This window comes from Vipera ursinii (genome assembly GCF_947247035.1).
Source record: "Vipera ursinii genome assembly, chromosome: 1".
Lineage (NCBI taxonomy): Eukaryota > Metazoa > Chordata > Lepidosauria > Squamata > Viperidae > Vipera > Vipera ursinii.
In genome coordinates, this window is record NC_139512.1 from 138721649 (window position 1) to 138744326 (window position 22678).

Below are 22678 nucleotides of genomic sequence, written 5' to 3' on the forward strand. Positions count from 1 at the left end.
AAAGATATGTGGATTTACTACTAATGTTGAAGTAAGTTTGCATTTAATTTAGCATTGACTCAGCACACACTCCATGTTAAAACAAGCAAAAAGGCTAGACAATTATTGTTTCCAACAGTCCTTCACATTTGATATGAAGTATAATTTGTATTTCTCACACTATTCTTCCCAAAACATGATAATATTTTTGAAGTGTCACTGAGTAACTCGGGGTCTGCTTCTGGCACAGCTCTCACTGTGTTCTAATGACCTTGCATACTTAATCATAATTGAGAGTCAAGTGACTTTTATGAGACATGAATTTTAATTAGAGTTCACATTAACAGGGAAAGTACTTTGTCTAGAATTCCTTCAATTGTGATAACTAATTGGCTGTCATGAGTAAGCCTGCTGCCTTACTGAGTCCGTTGTGCAGTGCTTTTTCAAACATTTAAGATATTTTAAGATATCTATCAGAGAATCTACATTCTGTTTCTATCCATAGATATTGGACTACTTCCTATTATGATAAACAAACAGTTTAATGGACTATACGAGAGAGGGGAGTTTGTTAAAGAAGAGTGCCATTAAATTATATATTGGTAACACACATATTTTATGCATGTTACACGTAAATAAAATGGGATTGTATGCATGCATATTTTATGTATTTCATGCATGCATAATATGATGAATTGGATTTTAGACATGTCCTACACAAATTTGGTCTGATGTTATCCAAGGGCTTTTAAATCAAGGAATCGTTTCATTGAATAAATCTGAGGGGTGACAAGACCAAATTTAGCAAATCCAAATTTAGTTACTTATGTAGTATTTCTCACAGCATGGTAATTGTGGAGGTTTGTATCCCTCCTTGTGGTGCAAAATTCAGATTAGAATAATTTTATGTTTTTAGTAATAAAGAGGAAGGGAGGGATAAATTACCTTGGGAGGTAATTTATTTTTTGGCTAGTAGATCTGGGATGCAAAGTTACTGTTTTGTGTATTTCTTCCATCTAATGACCTCGCAGATTTTGGCATCCTAGATCTTGTAAGCCTTTATATCTAATGCTTATTTACTAATGAGAACTGATAGCACTCTAATGAAAACCTCTGAAAAAAAGTTTCGCTTAAAAAATACAAGCAGGATTACCTTAAATATTGGGTCTGTTCAACTTTTGCAGAAAAACTGCTGTGCAATGCATGGGTGCCAGTATGAAGTGTTCTTTTCTAGATCATTAAAGCAGCCTCTCATTTGTACTGAAGCTGCTTCAGAAGTTGCCCTTGCTGTGCCCACACATCTGTGGATGAACAGCTACTTTCTTACACTGGGGGAAAACATGAAGCTAAGTGACTGGAAACAGCCAATTGCAGCTTCTAAAGCAACCATGGCAGCTGCTGTAATGATTCACAGAAGCTGCTTTGAAACGGTTCTCTATGTTGGGGAGCCCCTGTTTTGAAGAATGTGCACAGCTGTATAATACATTAATTTGAATGTATTGGGAAGTCACATTTTGTACAAAACCACGAACTTCCCAAAGCATAAGGCAATAACTTCCCAGTCCACTCCAGTTCTTCCAAAACAGTTTGAAGCTAATGCAGTGCTCATCCTCTTCAGGGCTGCCCAACTGCAAAATGCTGAGCAAGAAGATCACAACTTTTAGTCACCCCCTCCCCAATTTTTGTTGCTTGTTGCGGGCATTTGGCTAGTAATTCTGTGGAACAAAAAGATGCAATAGTTACTTGGAGGGAAGAGATGCAGAAGTATCCTTTATTACATTGAAGAGCATCTCAGCAAGATGAAAGGGAACAGATAATCTTCAGGGTCAGAAAAGAGGCTATCCCTGAGCCAGGAGCCTATGTGAACTTTTTGTCAGTGAAAAGCTCCTGCACTCACAAGCTCTCCTGAGCTGCAATGCATTAAAAGGAAATTCATTCCAAGAGTCCTTTCCAATACAATATAGACTAATTGGAAATACATTAGCACAGATGTCTACTGCTGCTGGCTTTAAGAATTCGCTTGCATGGTTGCCAAATCTACAAGCACATCCAGAGAATAGACTATGATTGAACAGGATTGGCATATTTAAAAGTACCTCAAATCTCTGTAGCATATCACTGATGTGAATTTTGAGAGATTATGACCTTTTATTTTGTGTATTAAAAAATATAGTTCAACCCTTAAATATTTAATGGAGTAATTAGCAGTGGAAAGTTCAAGGCAAGACTAAATAGGCTAAAATCACTGTGAGGTAGATAAGAAATGTATGTTAAAAATTTTCATAATATAGATTAGTTTATATTTTATAAAAACTATTTAGAGCCAGTATTTTAAGGGATAATCATATAGCCAAAATGCAGCCATATTTAACCTTGCTAAAGTGATGACATACACAACTTTTAGTTTGAAGCAGTAATTAGTTACATTGAATAGATAGGCAAGGGAACAGGGTTGAAACATTTGTATCATCCAGCTTAGACAAACAGGCTCCTGTTGTGAGCTGAGTTGGTTGAATGTCAGAAACATAAAAAGGGAAAGATTAAGGTAAAACAAAGGAGAATTATTAATTGTACAGCTGCAATGTCTAATAATTTTACTAGGTGGTTGGAAAGCATGTGACCAGACTGGACCTATCAACTGGGTTTGGAAATGAAGGATGGGGCATATTCTATGGGACAGGGTATAATGTTTTATGCTGAACTAATCTGAGTGTGGCCCTTTACTTGCAAGTAGAAGGTCCACCAGCCTTTGCAAATGCTTCAATAAAACTTGTTTTGTTTTTCAACACCCTTGGAGTTGAATTTTATTCCTCACATCACCTTAAGGCAAGGGTCCCCAACCCCAAGTCTGTGGACCAGTACTGGGCTGTTGACATGCCAGGAACTGGTCTGCACAAACAGGGAAAGCCCCATCCACAGTGTGCAGGCAGCACACAAAACCATACCCCCTCCGGTCCGTGAAAAAATCTCTCTTCACGTAACTGGTCCCTGGTGCCCAAAAGGTTGGGGACCTCTGCCTTAAGGTGTTTGAAATTATTTCAAAACCAAACAGAACTGATTAGATCCAAGTATAGCAAATGGAAAGGATAAGTCCAAGTGCCTTGCAGCATCATTAAATAAGAGCATCAAAATTCATAAATATTAACCTGGCATGCTTTAAAATTAATATTTTCCAGGTAAAAATAAAAAGGAAGGAACCTGCATTTTGTCAAAGAAATGAGAAAGCAGGACAGAAAGGGTTGAGAATCAATAAAGATAAAACTTATACCCTTTCTTGGTAAAGGGGCTTGACAGGATCTGCTTTTCAACATTGGCTGTTACATGTATGCAGATTCAATCCTTTTTTCCCCCTTTCTGGGCCACATATTTATTTTCCATCAAGAGTTCTATAACAAAGTCAAGGAAATGTGTTAAAAATTAAACCCTCACCTCCACCAACGCAAGGTGCTTTTAAGGAACATCAAAACTTTTGTTTATTAAACCACTTGTGGCCAGAGAGTTTCCTATCCCCTTATAGCAGGGCTGTCAAACTGCCGGCCCGTGGGCAGGACGCGTCATCAGGAAACCGCACCCACCCCATTGCTGTCAATGGAGAAAAAGCTCCAATACATCATGCGATGTCATGTGACATCGCGAGTTTGACATGTCTGCCCTACAGTGTCATCAGGCAAACTACATCATTTTCATCATTTCTTTCATTTGATGTGAAATGATGAATATATAATGGGAATTGCATCTGTTTCACCCAAAGCCCACTGCAGAAAGATCCACTAAATGGACATCTCACCGTAATCTGAAATTTAGCACAATGTTCATTTATTTTTTATTTGTTCCTAGTTTATGTTGCTTATGTAATACCTTTGTGTATTTAAGGTCCTCAGTCCAATCATTTCAATAAAGGAAAGCCAATGTTTTTATAGGTATATATAAAACACCTAGAAATGTAGGTGGCATGACTCTTTTAACCAAGTAAAATGGAATTAAGAATTAAACAGTTTTAAACTGGAAAATTGAAAAGTTTCGCAATATGCACAATATTGTTCAAGCACTGTATTTACTTGACTCAAGTTTTTTTTTTAATAAAGGCCTCAACATGGCAAAGTTTAGAAATAGGTAGTATGCATGAACAGAATACAACAAAAATTCTCTTATAAAACAGCTGTTATTTTTGCAATGTTTGTACAAAGGGAATAGAGCCACCACAAACATATTTAATCTGTTAGATTAATAGATCATGACAGCTAAAATCAGCAACATGTAGCCGAGGAATGAAAAGCCATCTAGTTCTTTGAAGACCAGTGTGAGAAATATTTTGTGCCTTAAAGTTTTTTAGAAAAGATTCCATGGGTGGTTATCTTTTAACATCCTAAACAAACTGCATGACATCTTTCTGCCACAATTAAAAAAAGGCAAATGTTGTATTTATTTTGTTTTTTTTTTTGTTTTTTATTCTTCATAACAACATAAAATAAGCTAATACCAGAGAAAGTGCTGGAAATTGATTACATTTTTACACTCTCCATTATTGAGAATGTGAGCTTGAGGTTTGTTGAAGAAGTTTTAAAAGTTATCCACACTTGCTTTTAAATAATGTGTTGATTGATACAAAAGGATGAAGACTTGTTTGCTGTAATGTTTCTCTGAAAGGGTTGAGTTTCCTCTCTCCTCCTAAGAATCTGGTTCTCCATATGTGTGCTTATGGCTTTTTGCTCTCCCGACAAAATATGGAAACTCATCATACACAAAGAGTGCCTGTGACTGATTAAAGAAATGCATAAACTTATGTGCAGTCTTGGTAACGCCCTCTTAGGATTGCAGAAGAGGCCTTCTCACATATCTGTTAAGGACTCGCCACTTGCAAGTGGTATATCACTAAGTTCACTAAGATTTTACTAAATATGAATTATTTTTACATGGTATATATGTTTAGTATAGCTTGGACAATCACTGAATCTCCAAAACAGAATAATCTGTGCTCATGCAGACCATTAGATGTTTTCTATAGTACTCATAGCTTCTTTGCAACCTAAAGCTAATTGGAAAAGCAAGTTATGTTTGATTGTGAAATTAGCTCCTCTATAGTTTTAAGGTTCTGAAGTGAATTTCTAATGAGCACGAAGAGAGTAAACAACCCAATCATACTTCCACTACCTGAAACAAAAACAAATTCACACACTGTACTACAGCCTTCAGACCATATAATGGAAAAGTGCAGATATTGTCTTCAGTAGATTAAGTAAAACCAAAGGAAAAAATTCATACAAAATAGATTGCCCATATTCACACTACAAAGGATTTCTTCAAATTTTTAACAAATTCAGTGTGTGTTATATCAGCAGCATTGTTGCAAATTGTATTGTAGTGCAGTTTTTTTTCTTCATAAAAATACCATACAAATGGTCAGTCAAGTCATCAGCAAAAGAAAGACCCAGATAACCACCAACCAAATTGAAAAAATATCCAGAGGTAATGCTGATGCCAAAACAATTATAATACCGTTGGTACATAGAAAAGTAATCCTTATATTTTATACATTTATACAGTATACAAAAGATTACAATGGATTATGCCACAGTCTCCCTTATGCCAATATCTATTTTCTTTGGAAGAAGTTCTTTCCTTTCATCCATGCTTGCTAAGGAGTTTCGGCAATTCTGCCCATCCATGTATAACTTTGCATACACTGGATTAGAATAGTTGGTTGGCTGAAAAGAGATAAACATATTAACTATTATTTAGATTACTCTAAGTTCCCTGAGTGAAAAAAATGCTAATCAGAAAAGGAACACAACATGCATACACTTATCTAAATTTGATAAATAAATAAAAATACATCAGAAGACACTAAGAGATGATTATTAAGCCAAGGAATAGGGGCTGTTATTATATTTCATCTGAGACCCTTTGTGATTGATGTGATGACATACAACAAGGGAGAACCTAAATTTATCTGGAACAGAGGAGAGGAACATCATACACGTCCCACTGATTATATGCTTTGCTTTACAATATACATACTCTTCCTTTACGAACCATGAATGATTGTTTATGCTTGACAAGTCCCAAAGGATTCCCATCTGGAAGTAGATTAAAAGAAGTTTATTCTATCCCTAGCAAAGATATTAATGAAACACCAGCTATGTTAACAATAATAAAAGAGGAGGGATCTAGTTGGATTCCCTTCCCTGATCCAGATGTTGATTGAAGCTTGAAACAGGCTATTAAAACATAAGGGGCAATATTTATGCTTTACCAAGCCAAAACAATAATGGCTTAACTTCCAAGGTACTTATTTTAGAGCAAATTCTATCTTTAGCTTAATCTGGAATTAGCAGTTGTATCACCAAGCTATTTTTTAATAAAATAGAGAGACAGAAACAAGTAACCTGAGCAGATATGTTCTGACTATCTTTGGACTAATGTGTATATTTCTACCTATACATATTATGTGCAAAGTTTTAAAGATCATGCACTTAGTGCATTTAAACTTACAAGGCCACATAAACAGATGCTCAAATGGAGCTTTTCCCTTACAAGAGGGCTATTGTTAGAAGTATAGCAGAAAAGCAGTATTCAGGGCACTGTGCATGAAAGGGCCAGGTGGTGATGCAAAGAACAGATGGAAAAGCAATTTTTATTTGATTTATGTTGGTAAAATCCAATATTGTGCAAAGAGCTTGAATAATTAAACTTTCTCCTTGCCTATATCTCCCTTTGGCTTGAGTACCACTAAAAATTCATGTTTTGGGGATCAATAGAACTTATAGACTGTGCAGCTATAGTGCAGTGAGAAGGGAAACTGTAAATTCAAGAATTTAATGTGAATGCTACAACCTTCCTTTCCCTAATATAAAGTAATTTACCCTGTTTATCGTACCTTTGAAACTTAAGACTTCAGCCTTCTGAAATTGATTTTCAGGGGCAACAAAGGGCTTCATGGTGAAGATCATGAAAGATGTGAGTTTATGTTTAATTTATGAAATGTTGCATTTTGCTCTAAATATTTGTTTCTGTGGACAATAATTTTATGGAGCATAAGTATTGGTTCTGATAGCCACATGTCATCCACAGATACAGAAGCAATATATACAATTGATGGAAGACAAAAATTACTATATTCATATTCTAATCTAGACTTCTTGTTGTGATAAAATTAGCAGCCAAGAACAAAATGGAAAAAATGATGGTTTTTGGTCTGCCCCAGTTTAACTATTTTTCTGTCCTTATTTTGTCTAGTGGTATATTCAGTGGTGGGATTCAAATATGTGAACAACCGGTTCTCTGTGTGGATGTCACTTCTGGAAGTCCATTCTGGGCCTGGGCAACAAAAAAATTAGCTACTGGTTCTGCCAAAGTGGCACAAACTGGCTGAATCCCACCACTGGGTCTGTTGTACACCTCTCTAAGTGTACTGTTCAAAAGGATCAAGCTAAGTGTATAATTGAAATAATTCTGTTGTATGCCCACCTAGAATCTGAAACCAGAAAAATTAAGATCTTTTAAAATTTCACCTGTCCAAATAAATGAATTGGCTTCTGAAAAACATTTTGCTGATGTGCTCTTTTTTCAGTTATAAACCTAGTCAGAATTTCAGACCTCAGGTCTGGCACAAATTGTTTCATATTCTCTATTGTGTGAGTTCACTTTTCTGGTGATCTTAAGAGAGAGGGCATGATTCAAACACTGAGATAAACAAAGGTCCTTCTGCTTTTAAGCCTACTGAGAGATATATTGGAAAGATTCATAGCATGATTCATGACTGAATTCACATTTTCAGTCTTCAAACCCAGTTATTGGCATTATTGACATATATAACCAAGCCTACTTTTCCATACTAAAGAGTAACTAGTATTAAATATGCACAGAATTAACATGCATCCCTAATGGGTGTCATAAAGTATAAAATTGGCTGGAATAATTGATGGTCAGAGAAGTTCAGCATAAAACCATAACAAAGTCCCTTACATTATTCTGATCACCCACTCTTTATTTTGTAAAACAATTTCCCAGCATTTCTTTTTGTGAAGTCATTTTGCAGAATTAAATACATGTAAAATGATTTTCAGTTGCAGAAATCATGTAATACACATGACAAATGATGTATATAAATATATGCATCTTTGTCAATGAGGATGATTAATAACGATGTCACTCATATTTAAAACAGTTCAAAGATTTTCAATACATTATTTAGAGGTAATGGATGCCAATAGTAAACTGACAGCATTAATGTTTCATTGCCTTATTTTAAAAGATATTTTAAATGTGATTTGAATGCATCTACCTTTTTTGAATTGCATATATTGTGCACATGAAATTCTATCAAAACTAAGCACATATTTAGGAACATATAAGGTTCAAATGCTTTTGGACTGCCATCACATCATCCCTTGGAGAACATCCAAGGAGTCCAAAGACTTTTTGTATTTCTCTCCCTGAAACTAAAATGGAAGAGAGTCCTGCCACTGTAATATGTCTTCTTGTGTCTTAAGGAGAAGACTGAACCAGTGTTTCTCTAGTATTAGACAGAGTCAGAATCCAAAAAGGGGTATTCTGGAGAATTGTCCATCACAAAACTGGGAGTTCTACAACAACCGTGGAGCCAACATTGTTTATCATTCAGATGGGAAAATGGGTAGAGATGGAGAACCTGAAGAAGAAAGAGTTCTGTTCTTTTCTTCTTTTCATCTTACACAGTTCTGATATCTTTTCAGAACTAAGTTTTGACAGTGTTTACCCTGAAGGAAGAATCTTTCAGTTAAGAAATGAAAAATGAAAAACTATATGAAACTAAATTCAGCTCATACCTTCCAATATAGTATACCGTATATACTTGAGTATAAGCCGAATTTTTCAGCCCACTTTTTGGGCTGAAAAATTCCACTTCGGCTTATACTCCAGTCAACAAAAAAAACTTACCGAGGACTTGTGCGCGGCCGAGGCTTTGGTGCTTCCGGGATCGCCCGCACCTCTCCCAAGCCACCGCCGTCCGAGACCTGCCCAAGTTTGGGGAGGTTTGGGGAGGTGCGCGCGCACCTCCCCAAACTCCGCGCCTTGCCTGCCTGCTTCTTTCCGCAGCGGAAAGAAGCAGGCAGGCAGGGCGCGGAGGAACGGAGACTTGCCGACGTTTGGGGAGGTTTGGGCGTCTCCCCAAACCTCGGCAGGTCTCCGTTCCTCCGCGCAGACCTGCCGACGTTTGGGGAGGTTTGGGCGCCTCCCCAAACCTCCCCAAACCTCGGCAGGTCTCCGTTCCTCCTGCCGACCTTTGGGGAGGTTTGGGCGCCTCCCCAAACCTCCCCAAACCTCGGCAGGTCTCCGTTCCTCCTGCCGACCTTTGGGGAGGTTTGGGCGCCTCCCCAAACCTCCCCAAACCTCGGCAGGTCTCCGTTCCTCCTGCCGACCTTTGGGGAGGTTTGGGCGCCTCCCCAAACCTCGGCAGGTCTCCGTTCCTCCGCGCAGACCTGCCGACGTTTGGGAAGGTTTGGGCGCCTCCCCAAACCTCCCCAGGTCTCCGTTCCTGTTTGGGGAGGTTTGGGCGCCTCCCCAAACCTCCCCAAACCTCGGCAGGTCTCCGTTCCTGTTTGGGGAGGTTTGGGCGCCTCCCCAAACGTCCCCAAACCTCGGCAGGTCTCCGTTCCTCCGCGCAGACCTGCCGACCTTTGGGGAGGTTTGGGCGCCTCCCCAAACGTCCCCAAACCTCGGCAGGTCTCCGTTCCTGTTTGGGGAGGTTTGGGCGCCTCCCCAAACGTCCCCAAACCTCGGCAGGTCTCCGTTCCTCCGCGCAGACCTGCCGACCTTTGGGGAGGTTTGGGCGCCTCCCCAAACGTCCCCAAACCTCGGCAGGTCTCCGTTCCTGTTTGGGGAGCTTTGGGCGCCTCCCCAAACCTCCCCAAACCTCGGCAGGTCTCCGTTCCTCCGCACAGACCTGCCGACCTTTGGGGAGGTTTGGGCGCCTCCCCAAACCTCCCCAAACCTCGGCAGGTCTGCGCGGAGGAACGGAGACCTGCCGAGGTTTGGGGAGGTTTGGGGAGGTTTGGGGAGGCGCCCAAAGCTCCCCAAACAGGAACGGAGACCTGCCGAGGTTTGGGGACGTTTGGGGAGGCGCCCAAACCTCCCCAAAGGTCGGCAGGTCTGCGCGGAGGAACGGAGACCTGCCGAGGTTTGGGGACGTTTGGGGAGGCGCCCAAACCTCCCCAAACAGGAACGGAGACCTGCCGAGGTTTGGGGACGTTTGGGGAGGCGCCCAAACCTCCCCAAAGGTCGGCAGGTCTGCGCGGAGGAACGGAGACCTGCCGAGGTTTGGGGACGTTTGGGGAGGCGCCCAAACCTCCCCAAACAGGAACGGAGACCTGCCGAGGTTTGGGGACGTTTGGGGAGGCGCCCAAACCTCCCCAAAGGTCGGCAGGTCTGCGCGGAGGAACGGAGACCTGCCGAGGTTTGGGGACGTTTGGGGAGGCGCCCAAACCTCCCCAAACAGGAACGGAGACCTGCCGAGGTTTGGGGACGTTTGGGGAGGCGCCCAAACCTCCCCAAAGGTCGGCAGGTCTGCGCGGAGGAACGGAGACCTGCCGAGGCTTGGGGAGGTTTGGGGAGGCGCCCAAACCTCCCCAAACAGGAACGGAGACCTGCCGAGGTTTGGGGACGTTTGGGGAGGCGCCCAAACCTCCCCAAAGGTCGGCAGGTCTGCGCGGAGGAACGGAGACCTGCCGAGGTTTGGGGACGTTTGGGGAGGCGCCCAAACCTCCCCAAACAGGAACGGAGACCTGCCGAGGTTTGGGGACGTTTGGGGAGGCGCCCAAACCTCCCCAAAGGTCGGCAGGTCTGCGCGGAGGAATGGAGACCTGCCGAGGTTTGGGGACGTTTGGGGAGGCGCCCAAACCTCCCCAAACAGGAACGGAGACCTGCCGAGGTTTGGGGACGTTTGGGGAGGCGCCCAAACCTCCCCAAAGGTCGGCAGGTCTGCGCGGAGGAACGGAGACCTGCCGAGGTTTGGGGACGTTTGGGGAGGCGCCCAAACCTCCCCAAACAGGAACGGAGACCTGCCGAGGTTTGGGGACGTTTGGGGAGGCGCCCAAACCTCCCCAAAGGTCGGCAGGTCTGCGCGGAGGAACGGAGACCTGCCGAGGCTTGGGGAGGTTTGGGGAGGCGCCCAAACCTCCCCAAACAGGAACGGAGACCTGCCGAGGTTTGGGGACGTTTGGGGAGGCGCCCAAACCTCCCCAAACAGGAACGGAGACCTGCCGAGGTTTGGGGACATTTGGGGAGGCGCCCAAACCTCCCCAAAGGTCGGCAGGTCTGCGCGGAGGAACGGAGACCTGCCGAGGTTTGGGGACGTTTGGGGAGGCGCCCAAACCTCCCCAAACAGGAACGGAGACCTGCCGAGGTTTGGGGACGTTTGGGGAGGCGCCCAAACCTCCCCAAAGGTCGGCAGGTCTGCGCGGAGGAACGGAGACCTGCCGAGGTTTGGGGAGGCGCCCAAACCTCCCCAAAGGTCGGCAGGAGGAACGGAGACCTGCCGAGGTTTGGGGAGGTTTGGGGAGGCGCCCAAACCTCCCCAAAGGTCGGCAGGAGGAACGGAGACCTGCCAACGAGCCGCGGCTACACAGGGTATTCCTGTGTATTCAGGCTTGCAAAATGGCGGATCGAGCCTCTGCTGGCGGCAGAGGCTTGCAGAACGGCGGATCGGCTTATACTCGAGTCAATAACTTTTTCCAGTTTTTGGGGGTGAAATTGGGGGTCTCGGCTTATACTCGAGTCGGCTTATACTCAAGTATATACGGTAATTTATATGTTTTGACTTTGGGAGAAGATTATATAAACTACCATAAATTACTAAACCTGCATAGCAAAGTATCACCAAACTATAAACTGGTGTGTCATGGCATTTTCTTGTTGCCTTTTGAGGAACAAAATAGGTGTGATGTTTATTATGGGAATAATTATAATAGGAGTATCATATCTGGACTGCAAAAAAATCAGGATGGCCTCTAAATTCTAACAGAAATCTAGTTAGCTGGATTTCTGCTGCATAAAACTAGTAGACCTAGTTAATAGGGAAAAAATCATTATTTGGTCAAAATTTCTGACATACAGTATAAGTGGGATGTGTTTTATCTGTGGGAAAGCAGAGAAACATTTGTTACTGTTGGAAGAGCACTGTGATAGAATGAAGATGGAAAATGAATGACTGTTTCTCACCCCTGCTGTTAGAGGTCCTTTCAGATCAGAGTTTAAGTAGATGGGTGGTGCCGTGTGGGGGAGCTTGAAGACTGTGGGACCTCCCCCTGTGTATCTGCCCTGCATTGAATAAAGCATGTTTCAAAGTTTATTTTCTGATTTAAAAATAATACATCTCCCCCTCAATTCTGAAATGTAAGTGAGCAGTCAATGAGTGAAAATACACGTTGCAACTTTTTTCCCCTTATACAAACAAGTAAAAGGAAAAAAAACCTGTTTCTTAGATTCAGGATTATATTTATACGTATTCATTCAGCAACATATTGGCATCAAGTTAATTTTCATTTTGTGAAGAAGAAAATAAATACAGTATACTGTCTATACTTGACTAGTTAAAAAAATACTGTCATATCAAAAACAATCTGTTACTCAGCTACTGTTTTGGAATGGGGTAACATAGACTGTATATAAGTGAAAGCCTTCCTTTTAGGAATTCATAGAGGTGATTATTATTTGGAAAAGTGAGGCCTCTCTCTGCTCCCCCAACCCCCTGAAGCAGCACTATTGGTAGTATTTGAGGGATGCCTTTTGCTAGTATAATGTCTTGCTCTTGTTCAGCCATGAATGGAGCCTTGGAATGGCTTGCCTTCAGAAGATGTGGATGCTCCATCACTGGAGGGTTTTAAAAAGAGACTGGATAGCCACTCTTGAGCAGGGGGTTGGACTAGAAGACCACCAAGGTCCCTTCCAACTCTGTTATTATGCTGGATCACTAAAACCCTCTGCTGGATCATAGATTCACCCCTTACTGAAATATTCCTTCCATTCATGCATAGGCAGTTTTGGATCTCATTCCAGTTCAGTAGTTCATTTCTATGGAGCACGACTGAGGAAGCAAAGTAGCAGATATTTCATTTACCTTCTCTGGATTTAATGTGAACTCTGAAAGACTCCTCTCACTGTGATTATGCCCCACTTCATACATGTTGTATGATGGGTTTCCAATTTCTACATTGAGTCCTCCATTTATTATTGGTTGTCGTCGGATGGTTTTTGTCCTATAATACATGCGAGGGAAATAGAAAATAAACCTGTATAAAATATCAGACGTTAAAATATTCTCCTAAAAACTCCCAAGCTGTGTCTGAAAGACTATATCATGGGGGGAAACACAGATATTTAAATGCTACTTATATACAAGCGCTCATTCAAGGATAACATTCCCAGAAAATTGTCCCTTGGCATTCCCTTTCTCAATGGCAATGCCTAGGAGTTAGCTTTTTAAGAACTTGTTATTTTTCTCTTTCACATATTTCCCTGAGTAACATCACTCCATTCCATGGATTTTGTAACTCCCTTTATAAGGATGATCCCTCATTTCCTTCTATTTTTAACTGCCTGTTTGATGTATCCATTAGATGTCTAACTGCCGTATCAATCTCAAACGTAACAAAATACTTTTTTTCTTTTCTTTTTTTAAAAAAACCCTCTCTAATCTCTGTCCATAACTTTTGCCAATGTAATATTTTTCCTTGCAGACAAGCTGTGCATTATGTTCCTGCTGCCTCAAAGATCTATAAAGGGAAGATATTTTTTCCAGCTAGTAGTATAAAGTAAAACAAATTTTCCTTTGAGTTGAGCATGATATCCATCAATCTATCCATCCACCCACCCGTCCTTCATATTTATATTGCTGCCCATCTCACAAAACATAACTCTGGGTGGCATAGAATTAAAAAAAAACTGTAAAACAGCAATATAAAACTGTTGACACCGTTAACTATGATTTTTAAATATGATTTTTTTAAAAAACCAGGGAGATGGCAATGTATATTAAAAGCAATGGAGCTAGTTCAGAAACTCACTATTCCTTTGGCATTTCCAGGCCTGATGATATAACCAAATTTTGAGGGAGTTACAGAAAATTAACAGGGATGGAGACAATCCCACTTCAGGGAGAATGATTTCCATAAGGCAGGTGCCAATTTTTGGGAACTTCTTTGCCATATCTATGAAAGGATTTTTGCCAAAAATTTAGCAGAGGCTTATTAATAATAAAATAAATAAATAAATAAATAAATAAATAAATAAATAAATAAATAAATACTTACCTTCGTTTTCTTTTAAAGAGAAGCAAACCTATTACCAAAGTAGTAATCAAGGTCACCAGGAGGACCAGAGGAACAATGATTGCAATACTTCCTACAATAAATAATTGAAACACCTCTGATGACTATGAAGCTAAAACTGGGAAAGCTAATTTTGAAAAATACATAATCAAACAAACATTTGTAAAGCTCATATCACGTTTTAACAAACAGATGAGTTAATAGCATTAAATACTACACACTATCTGAAGAGTTGTATGACATATCAGGTTTCAATACTGTATATTACATTACTTTATTGTACTGTTGCCATAGTTTTCCTACCTACTATTTCTAATGGGCCAGGCCCATTTCAATAAGTACTAAATAAATCAAATTCATTGGGTTTATACCTGACAATCTTCTCATCACCCTACGTCTGTCAATAAATCTGTCAATGAATCTTCTATTTCTGTTTCATTAGTTTGCCATAGCAGAGCACAAGACTCCCGAGTAGAAGTGGTCATGACACAACATCAGTTTCAACACAGGATAGATAGAGAATAAAATATCCCAGCTGTCAAGCATAGAATGTATGTTGATTTATAATCTAAAATAACTCTTGAAAGTTAATAAACTAGGCAGTGCAGCACTTTGAATTTAAAGGCAAATAGGTGCTTCAGAGGATACAGGGACCCCTCACATAATATCTGTTTGCAATTACTTAAATCAAATACATCTCTTCCCAGTAAGCAGTACTGTCCCAAGAAAAGATGTAACTGTTTAAGAAACTGTAGATAGTGCTACCGTACATGAGCACTCCCATCCATTGGAAAGCATATTTTTCCTTTGATACCTGAAATTATACAAAAGACTTACAGGTACTCCTTGACCTATGGCCAGAATTGAGCCCAGCATTTCTGTTGCTAAGTGAGACAGTTATTAAATAGGTTTTGAGTCTTTATTCCTTTTCTCTCTCCATATGTTCTGCATAAGTGCAGAAACTGTAAAGACGGCGAGCTCTACAATTTAAAAATATATTGCCTACAATAAAAAATAGCTTAAAATGCTGTTATTATTAATTAAAAACAACTTACTTGTGCTGATATTATCAGATTTGCTGCTCTTAGGAGCTGGTCTTTCACACTGTGTACCTGACCAGTTTGTAGGGCATCTAAAATAAATAAAGACAATACATTAATTTAGATCAAAAACATCAACTATTATACACATTTTATGGTAAACAATATATTGTAGACATAACATTTAATATTAAACATTCTCTGATTAATTACCATAACATTAGAACAAAATCTAAGTACAAGCCATTATAAAGTGTTAGTAGATGGTTCTATATTTCAAAACATGTAATCAGAGTTAGTTAAATAAGTAATATCTGGGTTTTATAATATGATCAAATTTAAAATGAATTTAGCTTCATTTAATAGCTGATCAAAACAGATTTTATTTATAGTCTGGATTATAATAGTAACAATTACTTTGTCTTGCTTTTGTAATTTGAAAATAAAAAATAAAAGGCTTATTAAATGACAAATTTTGATCATACTATCCTGAAATGAACATCTTGTGCCATTTAACATAACCTAGTCCTAGTTTTTAATTTACTGAATACTTTGATTAAAACTTTTGATTGAAAATTTTATTATTGTTGCATTTATACTCAGTTCTTCTTTATGTTCTACCAAGAGAGCTTGCAGTGACTAATAAAATGCAGTATAAAACATTAAAAACGCAACTAAACTAAACATCAAATCAATTATTAAAGTAGTAAGCAAATACCTGTTTGGCAAAAGAAGTGATGTTATCATTTCCCTAAATACTTAGAAATGAGAGCCAAACAGATCTCCTGAGGGATTGCATTCCAAAGGCTGGGAGCCACACAGAAAGATCTTTCGTGTTGTCAGCAGTTCGAGGTAGGCCAGGTCAATAAACAGACTCCATTACTTAGATTGGAACTATACTTTATTTACACAGACTATGGTAATAAATCCTGAAAGCCTGACTGTATTTTATCTCCCTTCCCTCTTATACCCCTGTGAATTAGAATATAGCCTGTCTTTCTTATGCTTTCTCTTTTTTTCTGGGCTTATAACATATTTTTGTTTTTGCAGTCATTTCAGCATAGGGTCCCGCCCCCCCCCCAGGTTATCTCTGGGTACCTGATAAACCAAGCTTCCATCTTGAAAAGGTTGTCTCCTGTTGATCTAGGTAAATATCAGGAGTCTCCAAGGCTGGGTGACCTATCATTTATTTTTAATATATTCTTTTATTAAAAGCTATAAAGCAGCACCTGCCTGCAATCTGCATTCCCTCTTTGCTTTTTTAAAACGATGCTTACTGAGAAACATATCTAGCATTACCATTAAATAACTTCTTTCTTCAAATCTTTTTGTTTGTCTTCACTCACATTAATTATAACCCATGCAAATAAAGGTCTGATATGTCTTCAGTTAATTGAGTGGCAAACTATTGTCTTTGCATGCATTGTTTAACACTGTTAAAAGGATTAAGACATCAGGAGTGAGGGATAATCACAAATAGTTGGACTGGTTGAAAGTAATTTCCTATGTTCCTAATGAGATGAGAGAAATGTTGTCCTGATGCATTACAATTCTTCAGGTTCATTCTAAAACTTCAAATACAATTTAATTCCTTTAAATTTAATTCATAATCTTTGAGATAAAATTTGATTGCTATTACTAATTTTTTAAAATCTTCAAATAGGTCACTATTGTTATGTAAGAAAAATATACAATATAATTAGTGATATAAGTTTTTTTCACTTTTATGGAGAAAATTTGTGGTTGCTACGAGTTGATACCTACTGATATCTATAATCAATTTTTCATTTAAAGTATGCATGAAACACCACAATTTTGAACATTAATTCTTTAAGAATATTATACAACTCTAAAAAAATTGTCCTTTCTAACAATGATACATATTATTTATACAAAGGAGAAGAAACTTCATATAATTTTACCAGTTTAAATACACATGTAAATTAAAACTCATTTTACCCAGATTTTCTTCTAAGGTTTTTATATAGTATGATATGTAATACATAACCTTTAAGTAAAAGGTCCATTTTATGCAAAACAAAACAACAACAAAATAATGTCATGGAACAACTTTGTTTAATAACACACTTCAATGACAAGAGAATATCTCAAATTATTTTAAAGGGAAAAAACAATCTGCCTTAATGGTAGAAAGTTGGGGGGGGACAAAAAGTATGTGTGAGAGGGGAGGGAAAGGATTTACAGTCTACGAAACAACTATCAAAATAAATGAAAAATGTGCTCAAAGTGACTGCTTACATTGTGATGCGTATTTGCCAAAAGAATATTCTCATAAGAAATGTCATACTCAATAAGATTTCTTTCTTGGATTCTGGACTGTAGAAACATTTATTATGGTATGTATGTGTGTGTGTTTGTGTGTATGCATGTACATACATGTATGTACGTATGTATGTATACAGAAAGAGAAACATTCACATGATAATAAACACATTGGCAGGTGTGACTAATGAATTTATGGAAATGCTTTTATTACAAAAATAAGGTTATATTAACTTCACAGTATGGAAGAATGGAACTATCCCTATTAGACAAGCTTGCCATCTACTTGCTATAGTCTCAAAAATGGCATTAAAAAGGTCATTCCTTTTAACATTACCGTATTATCTTTTCAAAGATAAGCTAGTTTTTCTTAGTAAGATAATAAAAGGTGATCACTATGTAGCATTTTGTAGAAATAGTCATTGTTAATTACTATATAGTATGTTTGTATCTATCTGTGGTTTTTATCATCATTAACATATTAATTTTATTCCATGTTCAGTTTAGGAAGGAAAAAAAATCTACAACACGGTCATTACTTTTGCTCTAATACTATTAAATTTACTTTTGCTCTAATACAATTAAATGAACTAATTGATTAATGCATTTTCTCAAGATAACTTGTTTTAGTTGTAATGATGCATTATAAAATGCAATGTTCTAGACAGTTAGCCTTTTCTCAGCATATTGTAAATCAAGGGTGTAAAACTTGCAACATTATGTGACGTGTCGCAAAATATTGCCACTTTTTCTCCATTGCCAGAGCTGGGGTGGATGCAGTTTTGGCATGATGCATCCAGTCCGTAGGCCAGCAGTTTGACACCCCTGCTGTAAACAATGCCAATCAATTACGAATTAAAACATGTTAAGAACCTGATTTCATCTTTGTTTGTTCAAAAAGTTATCTCTAACATAATACATTAAGCATATCTCGTAGCAGGTATGTTGACAAATAAAATCCAACTATCTCAACATATTTAAACTGCAAAGTCTCTGTTTCAGCTACGTATAGTATAATATCAGTTGGCAATACACAGCTGGGTGATCTTGAAATGTGAAGTGGGTGATCTTGAAATGTGAAGTGGGATCAGGCTTGATCACTACTTGTATAGGAGCCCCATGCAGAACATAGTAGAGATAGATGAGACGGCCTTACAAGCCATATTCTACACCTTTCAACCACATTTTGTAGGAAACCTAAATGTAGGCTACTTACAAATATAAAGATAGTAAATAATTATTTAATAAATTCAAGCACAAAATTAAAATAAATCTCTATATTTTATGTAATTAGTATATATCGGTATTATCTTAAACCTCATCTTTATGTTTATACAAAATTTTGTCTTTACATCTAAGTGTTAAGCTGCAGTCTCATTGTAGTATCACAGATATACGTTTACTAAATTAATACATGTCAAATTACAATGTGAGCTAATTTACTATTCTAATACATGATGCAATAAATCAGGTACATGCAAAAGAGCTGGCAGTAGCAAATTCCCCATTCTGCCTTTCATGCACTAGTTCTTCCACAATAAATATACTATTAAAGAGTTTGGTTGAAATGCAAACTGCATCATAAAAATAGAAAAAGCATGAGTATTTGGCACAACACTACATTTGTATTCTTGCACAGATATGAACTAGTTAAGTCTTCATTAAAATGCAAATTAAAACTTGAATCTTGCCTCTTCATTTGTGGGTTACAGAAGAATTAGGACCAGGTGGATATTTCTATCCAAGAGGAATTAGTGTATTGGTGATCTCGGGTATATAGAAGAAATGTTGTGGACACTGGTTTACCATTGATGTACAGATTATCCCAGAAATGTGGTCTAGGATGATTCAAGGGATAGTTTTCTTCCCATTGAAAACAATGTGTTTATTAAAGACATATTTTATAGTTGCATTGTTCATGAATAAGCTGCATTTTTATATAAGCTTATATGGAAATAAATTGTATTAAATTAATTGGGATAATTCACAGATTGACATATATAGGATTGTGTGGTAAAATACATTATATATTTTTATATTGGTTAACTAATCTTTACTTATTCCTTATCTTTTTCACATTGGTAAAGTTGTTCAATTACTTTAGCATGAAATGGCATAGACTTTAATGAAATGAGCTGGCTGATTATGATGATCACGTTATACAGGAAAAGAGAAAAAAGACATATTAAGATTCTATATTTACTGAACTGCCTTAGGCATTCAGAATTTATATAGATAAATTCAAATTATGAAACTATACAGTTTAATAATGAATGTAACTAGAAATTACTATTTTACATATCCTATAAAAAACAAAACAGAAAAAATATGAGACACAGTAATAAACCCATGTAATCATATTAAATGAGAACAGACTTATTTCAGAAATGACACAATTCTATTAATCTATATTTAGCTGCATGCTTCTAGAGATGTAAACTGATAAATCCCTCCCCTCATGGCATCCATGTAATAAGCCTGCACTCCGCCATGGCCTCTCATTGGCTCTCTGTATATCTACAGGTAGCCCTCGCTTAATTATCATCATTGGTACCAAAATCTTAGTCATTGATCAAGTTACTGCTTTATTCAACAACTGCAATTCTAGGACTCTTGGTTGTGGTTAAGTGATCTCTTAGGTCATTAGGCAGACAGAGTACAATGATGAAATTCTGATAAAATCCTCCAGTAGGCAGGCCTTTGACATTTAAATGTTCCTGCAGCCTACCAAAGGATTTCCACTCCACATTGTGCATGGAGAGGAAATTCTGCATGGTGCTGCAGGAATGGAAATCATCAGGATTTCAGCTCTGTTCCTATATGTCTGTGGAAATTCTTAGTCATCCAAGTCATGGTTGTTCCAAAGGTGCTTTTCAACAGGCAACTGAACCTTCTTTGCTTTTTCTTGAAGATATTTTGCTTTTCATCTAAGAAGCATTAACAGTTCTGACTGAATGCTAGGGAATGGAAGGATATATAATCCTTGCAGTCATCTGGTTGTTAGCACTTTGAAGGTGGGTTATTAGCTCTCTGAGAGTTGTTGAAGCCTCTTGAACACAAGGAGGAGAGGAGAGGAGAGGAGAGGAGAGGAGAGGAGAGGAGAGGAGAGGAGAGGAGAGGAGAGGAGAGGAGAGGAGAGGAGAGGAAAGGAAAGGAAAGGAAAGGAAAGGAAAGGAAAGGAAAGGAAAGGAAAGGAAAGGAAAGGAAAGGAAAGGAAAGGAGATACAGAAAGGCAAAAGAGGATTTTTAGAGAAACATGGAAAGACGGGAAAAAAATTGGAAATGACTGGCAACTTAAATGGCTAACATGAAACTGTTGGCTAATTATCTTAGAAGGCTTTGTCTGTGAATGGCCCAAAGTCCATAAAGTACCTAAGGATGTGATTCAAGGGAAGAGTACAAAAGAAGAAGACACAGTCAAGATTTTATTGATTGATTGCAGAGGACACTCAAAAAGGTTGAAGAAAAGTCTGACTTGTCAGATGGTTACTAGTTAGAACAAGATTACCAATCACTTTATCAGACTTAACTAGAAAAGCAGAAAATCTTGCAATGATAGGTAAGGATAAAAAAAATGCATATACCTGCATGCCTAGAATTAGAGTTAAAAATGCTCTCAATTTTATTTATGAAATCATTTCTTACCAGAAGGGGGGAAAGCTTTGTTTGCATTTGTATACAATTAGAAGCAGTAAATCATAACTCGAAGCTTGAGCCTGAGGAAATTAAATTATTTCTGATGTGTATTTTATCAGTACTGTAATTTCAATAAAATTGGGGAGGGATTGGATTGCTGTTTTGCATTCTCTTTCAATCAAATTGTTTGTACTATTAAACAACAAATTGTACAAAATCTCCCTCTGATTGTATCTTGAGTTTTTTGTACTACCTCTGAACGCAGAAAATTCTCTATATGCTAGAAATAATAACCATAAAATATAAATAAAATCATTAACTATTATAATCTTATATTGTAGATATATAAAATTAAAGTTCAGTTGTAAGTTTTACAGCATCAGTCACAAATATATTTTATCAAACCTTGGGTGATGATACCATATTTTCAATTCTACTGACTACATAGTTGAATATATTGCTTAAAATTGTTTTTAAATTATATCTTATCCTATTTTGAACCCCAGTTTTAATGGAAGAAAAGTAAGATAATAATGAATAAGTAAATAAATGAAAAAAGGAAGTACAACATTTTATACTATTATTTCCATGTTTGTATAATATAATAATGGAAATTGAGAAAGGATTATTTTTGTGCTGCTTCTAGCACAGAAAACATGTACACTGGAAAATTCTGATTTACATTTTAGTATACACATAATGATGGACTATATTCATAGAATCATAACAGTAAGATTAGTTAGACTGCTCATGTTTTATTATTCTCTTATGAAAAATAATATTTGTGTTAAATGAAATACAGCTTGTATTATAGTTTGCATTGCTCACCCAGACCTTAAAAGCTACTTTGAATAATTTCAACTTTAAATTTTAAAATATATTCTCCATTTTTTCATTAATTGACAGTATGCAAAGTTAAGAAGGAAAGAATAGTTAAGAATAGAAAATAGAAAAGTTAGGAAATATAGAAGGAAGACCAGGGAAAGTGAACATATCTAGACTGACTGTTGCTAGAAGTAATGATGTATTGGAAAACTGATAATGGATCAATTCCCATTACATGGAATATGATTCTGTGGGGCAGTTTTTTCATATAGTATCTGCCACATGTTAAAAATAGCAAGAAGATGGATTGGCATAAGCAAACATAAATTTTCATGCTGATAGCAATGACAAAACTTAACAAACTGCATGGAGGTTAGCTTTCAGTTAGACAATTGGTCTGGAGCCCAATACAAGACTAATGTTGATGTCATGAACTTGGAATCATCTCTCATTTATATTTATTGGCTAAAAGCTTATAGTTAAGTAAACTTAAACTCAATAGAATGTGAATTCTGTATTTGATTATGTTCTGTTAGAAAAAAAAACTAAATATAAATTTTATTCAAAGAACCTGAAGCTATGATTTATTTAAAAAAATGGAAAATTAAT

The 22678-nt window shown here is 37.8% G+C and overlaps 1 protein-coding gene across 1 annotated transcript in view; it reads right to left on the minus strand.

The window, feature by feature from the left end:
- Positions 1–5543: 5543 nt before the first annotated feature.
- Positions 5544–22678, minus strand: part of LRP1B (LDL receptor related protein 1B) — a gene marked incomplete at both ends in the record, with an annotated part of 936568 nt that continues 919433 nt past the window's right edge. The window contains 5 exon segments of the mRNA XM_083348746.1: positions 5544–5684; positions 12178–12276; positions 13076–13214; positions 14268–14358; positions 15341–15417. Coding sequence (XP_083204872.1) covers positions 5544–5684; positions 12178–12276; positions 13076–13214; positions 14268–14358; positions 15341–15417 — 547 coding nt within the window.